This window comes from Euprymna scolopes, chromosome 19 (genome assembly GCF_053919585.1).
Source record: "Euprymna scolopes isolate OS-2025 chromosome 19, ASM5391958v1, whole genome shotgun sequence".
NCBI classification, from domain to species: Eukaryota; Metazoa; Mollusca; class Cephalopoda; order Sepiida; family Sepiolidae; genus Euprymna; species Euprymna scolopes.
In genome coordinates, this window is record NC_136500.1 from 75,733,927 (window position 1) to 75,751,081 (window position 17,155).

A 17,155-nucleotide genomic window follows, 5' to 3' on the forward strand; every position below is an offset into this window, starting at 1 on the left:
TTTTTAATAGACTTTGGTTTTAAAGTTTTAAGATTTCTTTCAATTTTAAAAGGTGATAGTTTGCTCAAAGGAGTTTCCTCCATTGATTCTATTACTACGAATGTTGAGTTCCTTGGTTTTATCGTCTCTTCGTCAGAGCTACTGATGTCAGAGACATCAGAGTGGGTTCTCTTTGGGTGGTTGGGTGGTTTTTGGGAGGAATAAGCCATATATTTTGTTTTTCCTTTTTTGTCATCTTTGTTCCCCACCCACCTCGGAGTCCTATTTGGGAAGAGCCTGGGGGGGGAAACCCATTCGCCCAGCCTCCACAGGGATACAATGATAATATAACCGACTTTGGTGGTATCATAATGATTATCTGTTCTCTCTTGATATTGCTATGGGATCTGTAGCAATCCTGAGGGGTTTACAGCCTCGTCATCGATATTCACACCTAATCGATTGACCCTCAGCCACCGCTTTCCATCATATATTAGGGAGTAGGGTTATTGCTGGGAGAGGGGAGGATGTGTTGTGTTAGTAGTGAGTTTTTGGAATGGGCAATATATGGTGGGGCTTGGCGTGATTGGCCGATTGGTCGGATCGGGCCTCTCCGACCGCCTGTCTAGTCGAAGTAAGGGCCAAAGTAATGTGTTGCGGTGCCTAAACTTCTATGTATTCTGGTCTAGGTTTGCTCAATCACCAGGATCACGTCCTAAGACATTACGGGTAGCAACCCACGGCTAACTGGTTGCCCCATTGAGGGATTTTTACCCTCTGCAGAGGGGCAGTCGGTTTGTTCTCATGCCCTACCGACAGGGCAAAAAAAAAAAAAAAATAAATAAAATAATAATAATTTAATAAAATATATTTGTTTTCTTTTTCTTTTTTTTGTTGTTTCTTTTCCTTTTTAAAATCTGTTTCTATTTAATCCATAGTTGGGACCCTAACAGGTACTACCACTCCGGGTCAGGGTGGACCTGGGAGCAATGGCAATTAAGAGGTGGCTCCACACTCCCCAAAGCCCGTAAGCCGGACCTCACCATCGGATATAGTTTAAGGTCATATCCAAGACCGGGAGTAGGGTAGGAAAAAATAAAATAAAAAGGGGAGGGAGAAAGGCTGTTGTTTTTTTTTGGTTTTGCAGAACATAATTAAGTTTTACAAAAAAGATCAGAAAACAAAAAAACGTCAATGTAGGTGCATTTCGTCTCAGGAAGCCACAGGGCAGCCTGATCTGGTAGCACCAGTAGATTTTTGTACACACTTAAATGTCGATATAACTCAAACTGCACTACTTTTATTGCTAAAAGCATTTATTTACTAATTAAAATGTGCTACGATTTACTTGGACCAGTATTGATAACTAAAACCCTAGGACTTCACTCCTAATTAATACTCCCCTTACTTCGAGTACATATAAGCGGTTAACTTCCACTTTTACTTTACTATCCCTCTCAGGTCCAGTGTTTAATACATTCCTAATCTAAGATTAGAGGTGTTGGGCATCACGCCAAGCTATTTAAAACTATCTCGTCTACATTTATCGGCTTTATAATTTTATGTAGATATTTCCTAAAACTCGACAGCCGTGCGTTTGCTCCAATTTGCATTGGCTCGGCATCTTAGTGTTGCTGCCATTTAGTTACTATATACTGCTGATTTTGACTCGTAGGTTAAATACTATCTCTTGATTTTCCAAAACGTACATCACTATAAATTTAGTTTAATTTGAGCGTATGGAACAGTTTTTAAATCCATGTTTAAAAACCTATTCTAAATGCAATGGTCCCTAAGTCTACCTGGTTAATTTCTTGAATTGCTTTTTAGTAATTTTAAGACAAAATCCTACCTAAACGATGTTCTTTTTTTTGCTTTGCATATCTACACACTTCGGGATTATTCAATTCCAGATCCAGTACATTTTTCAAAGTGTTTTATACTTGAAGTTCATAATAAAAAAAAAAAAATTTACTTGTTTGCGAGAGCCACGCAGCAAGTTGCAAGCAAACATTGTATTCAAATCAGAAAACAATGTGAACGTGGTGGATTGTCGTAACGAAAGAACAAACGATATAAAATATTCGGATTATAGCCATCAATATCCCTAGAATAAAATGTAAATGTACTTTTATTCAACTTAAAAAAAGAATCATTTGTTTCTTTTCTTGTTAATTTAGAAGTAAGAAACTGTATGCAGGTTTAAACCAACAGTTCTCTTTAAAAGTGGCAATATAACCAGTTTTCTGAAGTCGTTTTACTGCGATACAGGGATACGACAATCGCATGACATAATTTTCTATTAGTACATTTACACATATCCCCGTATCTACGTGGCACATATTAGTTTGTTTTAATCTATTATTGAAATCAATGTGCTGCTACAGAATCTGAACCGGACAAAATAGACCTTTACTGAAGTAAAAAATTAAAAAATACTTACGAGAACCACACAGTAAGTGAAAACAAATATATCCTATAAGTTTTTCCTCCAAAACAATTAATCTATTTAAACAAATATGTCACTTAAATCGAATGGAGGAAAAAGAGGAGCTACAATTAATCACCACGACTTGACTAAAGAGCCCCTATCAATTTGTCATCCTCTGACGGCAGCGTAACAAAAAATCCGTGTTTATGTACAAAATATACATCTCCAAATATGAATACTGTTGACTCAGTCAAGAAAGATTGTTTTCTCGGACGGATAGCAGAACTAATACGACATTTTAATCACAACCCAATAGCTCGCATTCATACGAGGTTAAATTATACGCAATATCTGTTTTCATATGTTCAGTATCTCCAGCTCCATTAAAATGAAATAAGTTAAAGTAATAAAGATATCTTAGCAATATTCTTAATCAAATATGTTTATAATTAATACTAGTCCATAAAGGTTCCTGAATGGCTGATTTGTTATCTTTACTTTGCATCTATAGATTTATAACTATTTAACAATTAGAAATGTAGAAAACGCTATTATGAAATTTCAAAGAAAAAATGCGCTACATTATATACGAATCAAAAAGTAAAAATACGATAAATTCATTTATCTACATAGTTTTTTTTCCTTTGTGGCATACAAAACATTAAAAATATTTTTAACCTGTATCTGCTTTGAAGTAAAGCTAAATAAAGTGTGTACTTCTTAAAGTTTATTAAAAATAATCAGCTAAAATAGGTATGCGATACTTTTTTCTGTTATTATTTCATGCTAATTTATTTTTATTTATACTATCATTCTATTTACTACACTTGATTAATGATTTTTGTTTTAATTTCATATTTTCTTATTGAATAATCTGTACCAGCTTTAAATAGGTGAAAAAAAAAAAAAAAAAAAAAAAAAAAAAGACACTGATGTTGGCCCACATCTACAAACTTGGAGCATGTGCGCGAGAAAAAGTTTTAAGCGGTTACGATTTAAAAATAAATATTTGTGATTCGCGTCAGTAATGTTCTATTTATTTTATTAGAAGTCCAACACTGAGCTAAATCAATGGTCGATAAGTCAAAATTTTGAAAAATGGCACGTGAATTTAATATAAATTGGATCTTTAAATCAGCCCTCAGCTAATTAAACCGCCAACATAAATCGCACTAATTATTTTCTGAGCCAAGTAAATAATATAATGTACGAAACCAAAAATAAACAAAAATGTTAACCCTGTTTAACTGCAAAAGCTTATCAAAAATATACGTTTTCAAATATATGTTCAAAATGAAAAACAGCCGAAACGTCCGCATTATTTTGGGCGCGAAGGCGGAAACAAATATTTCTTAGTTAACATGCTAACCCATAGGGCCACGCTGATACAAATGGCATAACGTTGCACAATTATGTATTTAATCTAAGTGAGAGATAGCACTTCAGAGTATAGTTGCTGATGAAATTAGTGATCTGCATCGGTCTTCATGAATCCGAAGATGTCCAAGATTGTTAGAAGAGAACTATGTGATGTATAGTAACTCTGATTAAGTTCTATTCAGAAATCGTACCCACACAACTTGGGGGGGAAAGAAAATGGAGAAAAAAAGGACTCCGTCACTGCTTAGTGACCATTCGGCCTAGGAATATGTATCCTCTTGAGATGCTCTTCGGTTACATACAAACTACATACTTATATAAGGCCGTCAACACTACCTAGGAGCAGAGTTTTTATTCAAGTCTGCTAACTATTCGGCACTTTGTCTCTGACGGGATCATTTTCTCATGTGGATTATTGTTGCCATCTGCCTTTCCCAGAAAAGGCACCTTAAAGCCACACACGCAGCTTGAAGACCAGGACCGGATTTTGAGATTATCTTGAAATTGATCATACTTGCTTCTAGGTGACAGTGACTAAATGGTTAATGACACAGACTGAAAATTTGGCTGTGTTAAGTTTAAAATCAAGTTTGTACCACAGAAACAATTTCATCAAACCAACACCTGACCTTGTGTCTAACCTCCTGGAGAGGAAATCAATAAAATAGTTGCTTCTAGGTGATACCTGCTTCACATCATCTGCAAAGAGTAGTATCATTTTGATCAGTTCATATTGCAGATCATTGGTATACAGGAAAAACAAAGCTGAACCAAGGACAGTTCCTTGACCAGCAATATAAAACAAACCTACTTCTCATCATTACATAAAAAAATATGGTTATAGTCAGCTAACATGCTTCCTAACTTCTGGAGTAGCACTACTGGAAGTGGCGACAAGACAAATCAGTTCCCTCACCTTTTTCTCTCATACTTATATTTTACCTGCATACTCTTTATTTTTTTTATGTTTTACCAATTGTTTTGTCTTTCCTTTTTTTTTTTTTTTACATAGGCATCACCACATTATCAAGGTCCAGGGGCCACTCAAGGATAAGGGTTAAAGAGTGGACAATTGGACAATATTGTCAGTAATGGAAATTCAGTAAATTTGTTAACTTAAGGGGAACGGCTTATCAAGAACTTGTTTACATTGGACTGGAAAGCAGGAAAACAGAAGACAGTTCCACAGGTGTGCAGTTCTAAGAAAGAAGATTGTTCTCTGGAATCTACGTTTAGGTTTAGGCACAGATAAAGGGGGGGGGAATTATTGATAGTGTTTTCAGCTAGACAAGTATTTCTTGTGAAAGTTTGGTGAGGGGGAAATGAAAATGACAAATAAAGTTTGTTTATTAATATAGAATGAAACTCCATTTCATCGTTGTCTCATTTCTTAACCCTCTTAAAAGTGTTTGTGTAAATGTAAAATTTATAATGAAGAAATAGCTACACAATCTGCAACAATACTTCTGGTCCAACATTGCTAAATGATTGCTAGCAATCATATTGATCTCCTCTCAAGACGTCTTTACTGATTTGGTCAAGCTCTTTGTCATCATCCACATGATTTCATCTACATCATCAGTTCCTCTTCAGAGTTGGAAAAAACAACATGGAGGCCAACTAAAAATCTAGCTTAGAATGGTGAAACAGGATACCAAACTGATCCTGGGCCATTGATTTTATGGGGTTTGCTGCTGGAACCATGATTGGTTAACATTCTTATCTGCTTGTGTAGTGGAGGGTAATCATTCATTCAGGACGCACTTAATTCTTGAGATTGAACCAACCCATCTGTTCCAGAGTAAATGCCAAAGTATAAGTAAATGACTTTCTTATTTTTTATTTTTTTATTATTTTAATTTAAACATGAATAAAAAAAATTAAAGACATTTATTGTCAGTTCACTCTTTAATACTTTTTTTTTAAGTTGAAATTTCAAATAAACAAAAGTTAGAAGATAAAAAGACTTTGATTTTATAAACAATGGATGCCTTGTGAAAGTATACTTGTGTAATGTAAACTTTAGAGTGAAGCAAGGGTTACGTATTGTTCAACTGCACCTCTAGTTCAGCAACGTTTAATAATTGTTAGTAATAATACCAACTGGCCAGTGTAAATTACACAGTATTATTACTTAACCTTCCGTGTCAGTGTTTTTTTTTTTAATGTCAACTTATTATCACAAATTAAGTAACATTTTGTGGAAGATAGATATTTTTTTCTTAAAACAATTTTTTAAGATATATTTTGCATATGGTTACAACCATGGTGGTTCATCAGTGTCCGTAAAAAAAAAAAAATCACCGAAGTTAAGCAACATTGAGCCTAGTTAGATGGATCACCATTTAGAAATACCAGATTCTAGTAGTTTCAAGTGACCTTGGAAGTCAAAAGCTAACTACCAATCTGCATCTGCACCAAATTATCTAGAATCCTTTGTGATCAGCACCAACCAGACACTCGCCAGGGATGACAGACATTTCAGATACAGATAATTAGTTTATTTTATCTTAAGTAACAATTAATATACAGGGTATCAATGAAGTCTGGGTATATGGGAACGTTAATCTTGAAGTTAAAGGAAGCAGCAATTTTTTTTTTGTACTGTAAGTGGTAGGAGTTAGTAGACTAGATGAAGCATTTAGTTCGACATTATCACACGACAAGAATTTTAAAAAGTAAATAAAAAAGATGATTAAGAATCACAGTTTTATCAAGAAATTAACTTCATTAAAAATTTTTAAAAAAAATTAAAAATTAAAAAATGTCTGCTAACATTTAAAGAAGTAGGGAGAGCATATTTAATTAATGGAAGAATATAAAAATCTCATACAAAAAACAGTCATACTTACAGACCATGGGAACTTCATCAGCATCTTTCACTCGTTTTATCTAAAAACAGAGAGAAAAGAAAAGTATATAAACAAAAATGTTATATAATCCAACACAGGCACACAAATTGTGACAGATGATTTGTGTACCTATAATGCTGTGGTAAACCAGATATAACTTTACTGATTCAAATGACTATTATTCACACAAATCACGTGGAAAGTAACTGGAATCTTCACAAAGTTAAATTCACAGCCATGAGAGGGACTAGTGATGCAAACTTCAATAGTCATCTGCAAGAATTCCTGCGGTGGCAGCGAATCAAAGATAACTATTTTGAAAATATTCTTTATTGGATACGTTTTTTGTTTCATTAAAAAAAAAAAAAAAAAAATGTTTCATAAATATATTTTGATTATCAAATTCAAATAAATATTTTTTATGAAAACTTAAAAAAAATTTTTTTTTATGTAATCCAACACAGATATTCAGTTTGTTCTTGAATGTTTGAGATGAGAATTGATAATTCATATTTAGATTATCCAGACTACTGTTCTCATGTTGAGTGTTATTTTCACAACATATCAGCCAATGTAACCTCCAACCTTTTTTTAGGTGTATCTTGTCAAATTCAGGAATCTAGATGGAACATTGAACGGAACCCTTCATTTAATCCATGGGATGTCATGCCCTCGTTTCGTCAGCCATGATTGGATACAAATCCAGGTAATTTGCTATGACATAGTATAATATATTTGGTAAAATTCAGTTGTAAGTGATACTCTTCTGGAGGTTGAAGGTTTAATCCTCAGTGCAGGTGATACTAAGAATACAATTACAAAATGACTTAGAACTTCTACCCAGTCATGGCCAACAAAACTAGAGCATGCTACCCCATGGATTAAATAAAGAGTTTTGTTCAAAATTCTGTGCAGATTCACAAGTTTGACAGAAAGATACCAGATTTCAACAAGATACCCTGAAGAATGAGAGGTTACATCAGCTGAAAAATCGTGAAAATAACACTAAAGATGAAAACAGTAATCAGAATTATCCAAATAAGACATATTTAATTCCTAAATTATGTTAACTAGAAGCGTTTATAACGTATGACACAAAAATCTATACTTGCAAAGGCTTATTAAACAACTTACTGAAATTAGTGAACAACGATATCAAAGCACTGCTTATACACAACTGTATGCAAGTTAAACAATTTGGTGTTTCTACAGTATGGGGCACAGATGAAAATCTCATTCGAAGTTAAAACCCTGATATACTTACATATTTGCAAAAATAAGTATCCTCACTAAAGATTAGGGGAAATTACTCAGTATAATTTTTAATTAAAAATAAAAATCAGTTTTATCGATCCACCATTCATTATTACTTGGTTAAATGATAGACTGAATTTATCTCCACCTGCTTTACGAGTATTTTGCTCTTATCAATAGCAGATTGGCAAAATATGATAAAACTGATTTTATAAAAAAAAAAAAAAAATAAAAATTTTTTTTTTTCATTAATTCCAATTAGCTGTACACATTTTTCACTTAGCTATGTATTTCTCTCACTGTATGCGGATTCAAACACTAAACATGTATAATGAAATATATATACTTCTGTATCCATATACATAAAAAGACTTATTATTTTAGATAAGCAAGAAGAATGTCTTAACAGACGTCACAGTTTATGAATTTTCAATAAAAATCCAAGTGGAATAAATAGTGGTAGTGACATAGGCTATCTCTTTGAAATAATGTCTTTTTACATACAAAGTTTCATGTTTATCACCAGGCACTTGAGGCTTTGCAAAAGTTATCTTCATACCAAATGGCAAGCCCTCATAGTCGATTTTTATGTCCATAGATAAACAGCTGATAAGTCTTGAGTGATCTTGTATGGCCCAACCTTTTTGCTCATTGTATTAATATTTTTCTTGAAAATAACTAAGGCATCACATAAAAGATATTTGTATCATTTTTCCCTTTGATTATGCAAATTTTGCTGTAATTTAATCCTTTTAAAACTAATTTTTTTTTCATGATAATTAGTATATGATTTTGTAAGTACTTTGATAATTAGTATATTTTGTAAGTACTTTGATAATTAGTATATGATTTTTGTAAGTACTTTGAAATGAATTTCTCAAATTTAACTCTAAATTGCATATCTTATATAATGATTATTATTTATAAATTGATTAAGGTATTCTATTAAAGTTGTTTTTATTAACCTTAAACCACATAATTTGATCTTAGTCTGAATGCCAAGAAAGTGTATTTCAGAGAAATTACATGTTCAACACATCAGATAAAATAAAAAACAAAACTTTATTGCATTCTATTGGATAATCAAGTCTTAAAAACAAAGATGAAGGGTGATGACCTATGCATGAACATGAAATTGCCTTTTAAATTGTGTATCATAAGATAATATTCCAAGACATTTCATGCTCATATATATATATATATATATGTTATTACCTTTCACACTCACTTAAAAAATGTGAGATTGTCCAATCAGTGATTAAATAATAATCTGAAGTTATATTAAGCAGATTACTAGTATATTTCAGTTTGGACAATAATGATACAATAATATCATGGAGTTTTAGTTTGCATGAGCATCCACAGAATGGAAATATTTTTAAGCATGACAGCAACAGATAACAAATGGAGACAGGTTCTGCTAGTAATATATCAATATGCAAAAAAAATTTTGGTGCTACTTATTTTAAGCTGCAATACTACAACCACAAGTTACCTTTTAACATGTATTTGTCATATATAATTGTTACCGAAAAAAATACACATTTGTGGTTGATCTTTTTTTTTTTTAATATCACAAGAGTATCTCAATGGCTAATGTGGTAGTTGCAGTGGTTATGCTTGTTACCTTTCATTCTTAGCTAACACCACTGGCTAGCATGATGCACAAAAAGGCAACCAAATGGGTCAGTCTCCTTCTGCCAGTATACAGTCTATCCATCAGCCAGTTAGTTAAAGATGACCATAGGAAATTGAAATTCAGACCGAAGCCTTGCAGAAGAGCCATCAAGCAAAACCCATGCTTGCATAGAAACAAACATTAAACAATGATGATATACAATCTATATACAGGGTATCCAAAAAGTCACTGAAGGGTTTTGAACTTGAATAGATTATTTTTTTTTGATATGTTTCTGTAATTTTAACACAATCTGATTAAGACATTGGAAAATTAAAAAAAAAAAAAAAAAAAAAGCAAAATCCAAACAATATTTATGAAAAATAATGTCTTAAATGTTGCCTATTCCTAGTTTTGCATATTCGTGCTTTTTCCAAAACATTATACATGACAGATTGCAGAATATCCGGTTTGCAATTTAACTATCTTATTTTGTTCCGCAAACTGGCAGACCTCTAAAAGTCAAACTCCAAACCCTGCAAGAATTGAAAGAAAACATCAGGAACGAAATAAGGGTGTTAAAACCACAATCCGGAGATTCTACAATCTGTCATGAATGTTTTGGAAAGAGCACAAATATGTGAAGCTGAAAATGGGAAACATTTAAAAGACATTTTTCATGAATAAAAATTGTTTAAATTTTGCATCTTTTGTTTGTTTTTAATTTCCGAATGTCTTAGTCAGATTATGTTAATTAAAGAAAGATTTCATGAAAAATAAAGAATCTATTTAAGTTCAAGACCCTTCAGTGACTTTCTGGACACCCTGTATATATAATGTGAACACAACATGCTAGTGATTGAGAATATTAATTATTCTCAAAGCCGGCGAATTTGAATTTTTACACATGCATGTTGACATTAAAACGACAGCATGCAAGTTTGCTCAAGAGAGTACTGTGTTGGACTGGCATTCTAGTGAATTAATTTGTTTAACAACTTTGTTGAAATCATTTTTTGTTTCATTATTTGAATTTATAGTTAAATTTAGTTAATTTTATTTTGCACTTTTCTTTTTATATTTAAAGAAAAACTTAAGCTAAATGTTCCAGATAGGAAAACAAAATGAAAATAAAGCTAACAAATGAATTATATAATTAAAAATCGAATAATGAGGATTTGGTGTTCATGCATAAAAAGCATCTATTAAATATGATACTTAATAAAATAGCTAAATTTCATAAAATATACTTGGTATTGAAAAATATTACCATACACCAAAAATTATGGAAAATGATCAGGTAGAATTTTAATAAAAAATAAAATTAATGATTTTAGTTTTTGTCTAGAGTTATCTCTATATTAAAAAAACAAATCATTTTTAAGTGATTCATAGAAATTTGTAGGCATTGCGGCATAAATTTCACGGGTTTGAATTATTGAGTTATCTCCTTTGTTTTTTTTTGTTGGTTTTCAAAATGGCTGACAAGACACCCGCTCTTCTGTTACTCATAAAATTTGATTTTTTTTATTTAAAAATAAAACTACTTGATCAATTTACATGGTTTTTGGAAGATGATATTTTCATTTCATCATAGGTACATACATAATACAGATTTTTCTTTCTTTTTTTTTTTTTTAATATGGGGGAATTCTGGACAAATAATCATTACTGATGCCAAAGGGAAACAATCATTAATTGAGACAAAAACCTCTGGACTACAATGCATAATAGACTTTTATTACTAAAAATACTCAACCATTTTCCATGTGTGATAATATTTTTCAATATCAAGTACTTCAAAATTTTGTTATTTCATTTTTAACTGCCATATTTTTTCACAGGTGCCTTTATTTTATGCACAAGTGATAAGAAATTTTAATCATTCACAAAGGAAACAAAATGGTTGGTAATGCATTACTTTACCTGTTCTCTATATTGGTTGATATCCTCAAATGACTTTGTATTATTTACAGCAAATACACAAAGGAACCCTTCACCTGTGCGCATATACTGGTCCCTCATTGCACTGGAAGAGAAAAGGAGGTTCATTTGATTAGGTGAGGTAGGGGTAAATAAGCTGTTAACTGACTAAAATCATGGCAAATTATATATAGGTGTGTGTGTGTGTGTGTGTGTACAGTGATGATAGCTTTTTAATGAGTTCCTGGGAAATATAAATTTCCTAAGAAAAATGAAGCTCCATATTTAAAACCCTGAAAGCATTATTTTAAAAATTCCAATAGAGCTCAAAATAAATAAAATCACAGATCGGCATTATATACTGTGATTTAACACCAATTTTGGAGCAAAAGAAATCTTACACATGTTCATAGATAAAATTCAAAGCATATTTGAACAAAATCAAATTCATCAGATAAGCATTCATCATCAATGGCAATATACTGATGACACAAATCCAATGTTCAAAGCAAAAAAAAAAAAAAAAAAATCAAACATCTAGAAAACAACTTGCACATCAAAAGACTTCCTGAAAAAGCCCTTGAATGGAAGGATATAATTCATCTGCCATTTTATTTATGTATACATACATATGTAAAATGAAAAATTATGTATTCATCAACATTTCATCTTTATTTCAAGACTTTATGAAGACGATTGATTTTAAAAATAACAGAAGTATAATATTTCACAAACGCACCAAATATTTTCGAATATTGTACTTCCATGTTATTTCTCATCTTGGATGTTAGTCTCAGTCACCTTGAGAAAGTTTTGAAATAAAGACGAACATATATGTTGATGAACATATAAATTATGGTTATTCATTTTCCATCATGTTGGAATATTATATTCATAATTATCATCACACACACACACAAATACATAAATGTTGAGCAGGTATTAATTTTGTTTTTAGAGAGGGTGGTGATGAACAGAAACTGTGATATGTATATATAACTGAAAAGAAAAATTGAAAAAGTAAACACGGACTAAACAAGTGACATTACTAAAAGACACGGGTAACTTGTTAGAATAAAAAAAATACTTTGTATCATTTGGGTTATTCAGTCTACTGTTCTCATCTCAGATGTTATTCTCACATTTCAGCCAGTGCAACAGCCGATCTTCTGTAGGTGCCTCTTGCCAAACTCAACCATGGTACAATGGATAAAAGTGCTAATAAATTAGTTCTAAATGATAGTCTTCTAAAAGGTTCAATCTTCAGTACAAGCTATACTAAAAATACAATTGTGAATTACTTAAAGTTTCTACCTGGTCATGACGGACAGAACGAAAGCAAAATCGCATCTCTGTTAATTAATAAAGAGTTTCGTTCGAAATTCCATACAGATTTTCAGAGTTCGACAAGATACTCTGACATGCTGTGAAAATAAAATCCAAGATGAGAATAATTGTCTGAATAGTTCAAATAAAAATTATCAATTCTTATCTCAAAGATTCCGAAATAAACAGATCAAATCAGTTGACAATATTAAAAATTCGATATTTTTCTTAATTTGATTTCTGTTAAAATGAAAACATCTTAATCAAATGCAAATACATTTTCGTGCAACTCAAGATAACAATTCTCAGTAACTACAATAAATATAATTTTAATTTTGTTATAACTTGTAATTCAGTGGAACCCCCCCCCCCAAAAAAAAACCCCAAAGTAGTTGACCATAGTTGAAGGCGACCTAAAGGTCCCTTTTTCAGTGGTTGCGAAAGAGAGAGAGAGAGATAGAGCTACTCCTTACTCTAGATTACTTCACTTACCCTTGATCCTCAGCTTATGATGCTGGGTGTTTAGCAATGAAGCCTCAAAGTATGGTTTTTTGAGTCTTTGGTAGGATTCGATCTTGGAGTGGACTCCTATCTCCCAGCTCATGTGGGATCATAAACCATCATACGAAATGAGCTAGGGTCATGGAGTGTAGAAAAGTAATTTTTCAAATTTTAGTGAATGAAAACATTATATAGATAGTTTTTCAAGAAAATTTTTTTTAATTTTCTTACCTTAACTTGTGAATCAAAGCTGGCATACAGTCATTTTGATAAAACAAATCATAATTTAATCTTAGATTATCTTTTCTTATATTGAGTGGGAACAGATACATTGAAGGCATTGCTAAGGTTACTCCAAAGAAGGTTGGCTTTCTCTACCGTACTAGAAAGTTACTTATGCCTGAGAGTATCTTGTACCTCTATTCACCCGTATGGAGTATTGTTGTCACATTTGGGTCGGTGCATCTGCTACTAGTCTCTCCCTCTTAGAGTTCAAAAGAGTTGCCAACCTAATAGGTCCAGCACAGCCACATCAGTGAAATGTTGCATCCTTCTGCCTGTTTTACAAGTATTTTAATATAGGATGCTCCGACGAGCTACACACCTTTATGCCACCTTGACAGAAATACATCTGACAAACCTGACAAGCAGCAAAATCCCACCCCTACACAGTAGAAATCCCTAGATGGAAGAAAGTCTTCTACTGTAATAGTTTCTTCCCTAGGACTGCTAGACTTTGGAATTCCCTTCAGAGTTCCTGCTTCCCTAACTAATCTGACATGTTTAAGTGTAATATAAACAGACATCTTGCTGCTCAACTCCCTACTTAGTACCCCTACAAATTATGTCCCAGATAGTAGCCCCCTACATCAAAACAGCAATGCACTTTGTTTGGGGTGAAAATGCAATTAAAAAAAAAAAAAAATACTAAAATAAATTATTAATCAGTGATATTGCTATGCAAGTTTGTCTTTGCCTCGTATAAACATTCAAAATGGTAGTAATGTACCAACTCTTTTCCAAAAGATGAAAAAACCTGCAAATCTTTAATAAAAAAAACAAAAATTCGCTGGTTTTCACTAAAACTATTACTTTTCTCTGCTGTATAAAGAGAAAAGTTATAATAATGATACGATGGATATGTAATATGAATCTTAAAGATTTGATGACCTCAGAAGATTTAATCTCGACAGTATAATGAGAGGTATGCAAAACAGGAAACCCTGTTAGTATAGTCACATTGAAAGAATGGATGAAAATTGTTCAGTTAGTAGATGTAGAACAGTTGTGGTAGCAGGGAAAAGTGAAAGGAGGAGAAGACCAAGGTAGACATGGGAGGAAGTGAGAAGGATGAAATCGGAGAAAAAAAAAGATAAATAAAAAAACTGGCCAGAGATAGGTTAGTTTAGAATTTCTAAAAGCTGTCCAACACATGCCAACATGTCAAACAGATATTAATCGAATATTATGGCAAAAAGCTTGCTTAACATTATTAGAATTATATTTATCCTAGTTAATGTGGATTGATATTCAAAGAAGCACCAAACATTTATTGAAATATTGTTGGAGAAAGAATTTTAAAATGACCAAAAGAAGCATGTTCATTTTAGCAAACAAGGGTTTTTTTTTTTCATTTTTTTTTTTTTTACTTGCTTGATTATCCTTTTTATTTGAAGTGAATTTGACAATAGTTTTGATAAAAATTATCAGTATTTTGGAAGTTATAACGATTTGAAACTATGAGGCTATTATCCAGAATATTCTCAGTACAGGCATTACACATACATACAGAAATTAAGGAAATTTATTTTTTGTAATTATGCAAAAAAAAAAAAAAAAAAAAAAAGTTTTACATTAATATTCCTAACAGAAATTGTTTTTTTGCAAAGTAAAATCTAATTTTTTTACATGAAATCATTTACATTCATTAAAAAAAAATTGTCTTTCTTTTTCAGTATCCATTTCAAATTAAAATTTTGAGCACAATACAGAAATAAACTCGCAAAAAAGTATTCCTATTATGTTTTGAAAATAGTATCTAAAACACATCACAATTGGAAAAATAAAAAAATTGTATTTAGAAATAACCATAAGAAAACAAAACAGACTTATTACACTGCACAAAGTTTTAGAGACTAAAAGGGGGGGGGGTGAGGAGCAATTATTAGCAAACAGTGTTTCAGGATAGTAAATTTAGTTTCAGTTATAGAGTGGAAATACTTGATATGAAAATGTTCAGAATGCCTATTCCATGAATATTCTGGATAATCAGAGAAGAGGTTAATATATTGTACAATTCTTCAAATTTTAAATGACAAATATAAAGGGCTTATCTGTATAAATCTGGAGGAAGTTAACTATTTTCGTTTCAAACAGTTACAAACTACTGATTGCATTATCAAGTATTCAGCAGATTTAGATGCATCTTTGATAATCCGGATCCCAATTCATAAAATCATCAGATGGGTTAAATTTTTCAGAATTTATTAGATTTCAAATTCCAGTTTTAACTTTTTTTTTTAATGTCAAATCTGTAAGAGGTTGAGATTAATAAAAACATGATTAAAATAACAAAACTCAAGATTTAATGTTTGAAATTAAAACAAAATGAAAAACATTAAGACTTAGACATGCAATTAATTCACAAAAATAAAAAGATCAGTAAGATTTTAAATATACAGAGGCAAATGGTTATTTTGAAGAAATAACATTTAACAGCTTTCTAGCAGCATTCTCAAAATAACAGGTACAAATATGTGGATAATTTATTTTTTTAAAATTTTCATCAATACATACACTCTGCACTAATTCTACATAAAAATACAAAGGACTTCCCTTGAAGTTTAAGTAGAGATCAATGATTCTACAATTTCCTTATAATAAAAATCTTAGAAAATAAAATAACATGGTTTATTAACCCATTAGTACCCATGGTACTTTTAAGACCAAAACAGATAATTAACAATATTTTAGTAACATCAGTGATATTTATAATTGTTGAGGCCTTTTTCAAACATATCTACTGTCATGTAAATTGGCAATACTGATGTTTTTGTTTTCAATAGACTGAAAATCTAAACAGTTTCATCTATAATTCAATGAAAATACTTTCAAAGTAATTCTTATAACCAACATATATATATATATATATATATATATATGAATGCTCTCAATATCCTATACAATTAAGTAAATATTTGAAAGAAATTTTTCTCAAATAGATCATTGTATTTACAGATTTTTAGTAATAAATTAAAGAAATAGTTGGGGCAGTAATAGAGGAGTATAAGTTACATATTAAATTTAGATTCTTTCAAAACTTAAGTGTAATGTATACTATCAACATCATTTTTAATCAGAGAATAAACTAAAGTTTGCCAAAAGACTTATTTTAAATGCAGCTTATATATAATACACACACACACACACGTACATAATTTTGAATAAACAGACAAACTGTTTTAAAACTTAAGATACAAATATTTTATTAAAAAAAAAAAAAAATTCAATTCGCCTAAAAAAGACTTAAAGTGAACATTTCTTTTCCACAGTACCACATGCAAAAACAACAGTCTCGATACAACAACATGGGTTACAGACATTTTATTTACAAATAAATTTTACTATCCAAAATTAATGCCATTTAAAGTTAAAAAAAGAAAAAAGTTTTAATAAAATATTTACATCTTAACACAGCTTGTCTGTTCATAGAAAATTTTAATTTTATTAAAGATGCTTCTAATAGCTTTTTGCTAATTCTTATATATATGTATATATATGTGATGGGACGATTTCAATATTTTTCCAGATTCTGATACAATTATTGATTCAGATTTTTATAAATCTCTAAATATTTAACTATAAAGCTAGACCCCCCCCCCACGTAAAAAC

The 17,155-nt window shown here is 31.2% G+C and overlaps 1 protein-coding gene across 6 annotated transcripts in view; it reads right to left on the bottom strand.

The window, feature by feature from the left end:
• The window catches only part of LOC145239760 (GTPase KRas-like), a 195,053-nt gene that overhangs the window by 16,542 nt on the left and 161,356 nt on the right, over positions 1–17,155 (bottom strand). For all 6 annotated transcript variants that reach the window (XM_080103190.1, XM_080103187.1, XM_080103189.1 and 3 more), the window contains exons 6-7: positions 11,441–11,543; positions 6,643–6,682 (exon numbers count right to left, since the gene is read on the bottom strand). In XM_080103190.1, the coding sequence (XP_079959316.1) occupies positions 6,643–6,682; positions 11,441–11,543 (143 nt within the window). The remainder of the gene's footprint in view (positions 1–6,642; positions 6,683–11,440; positions 11,544–17,155) is intronic.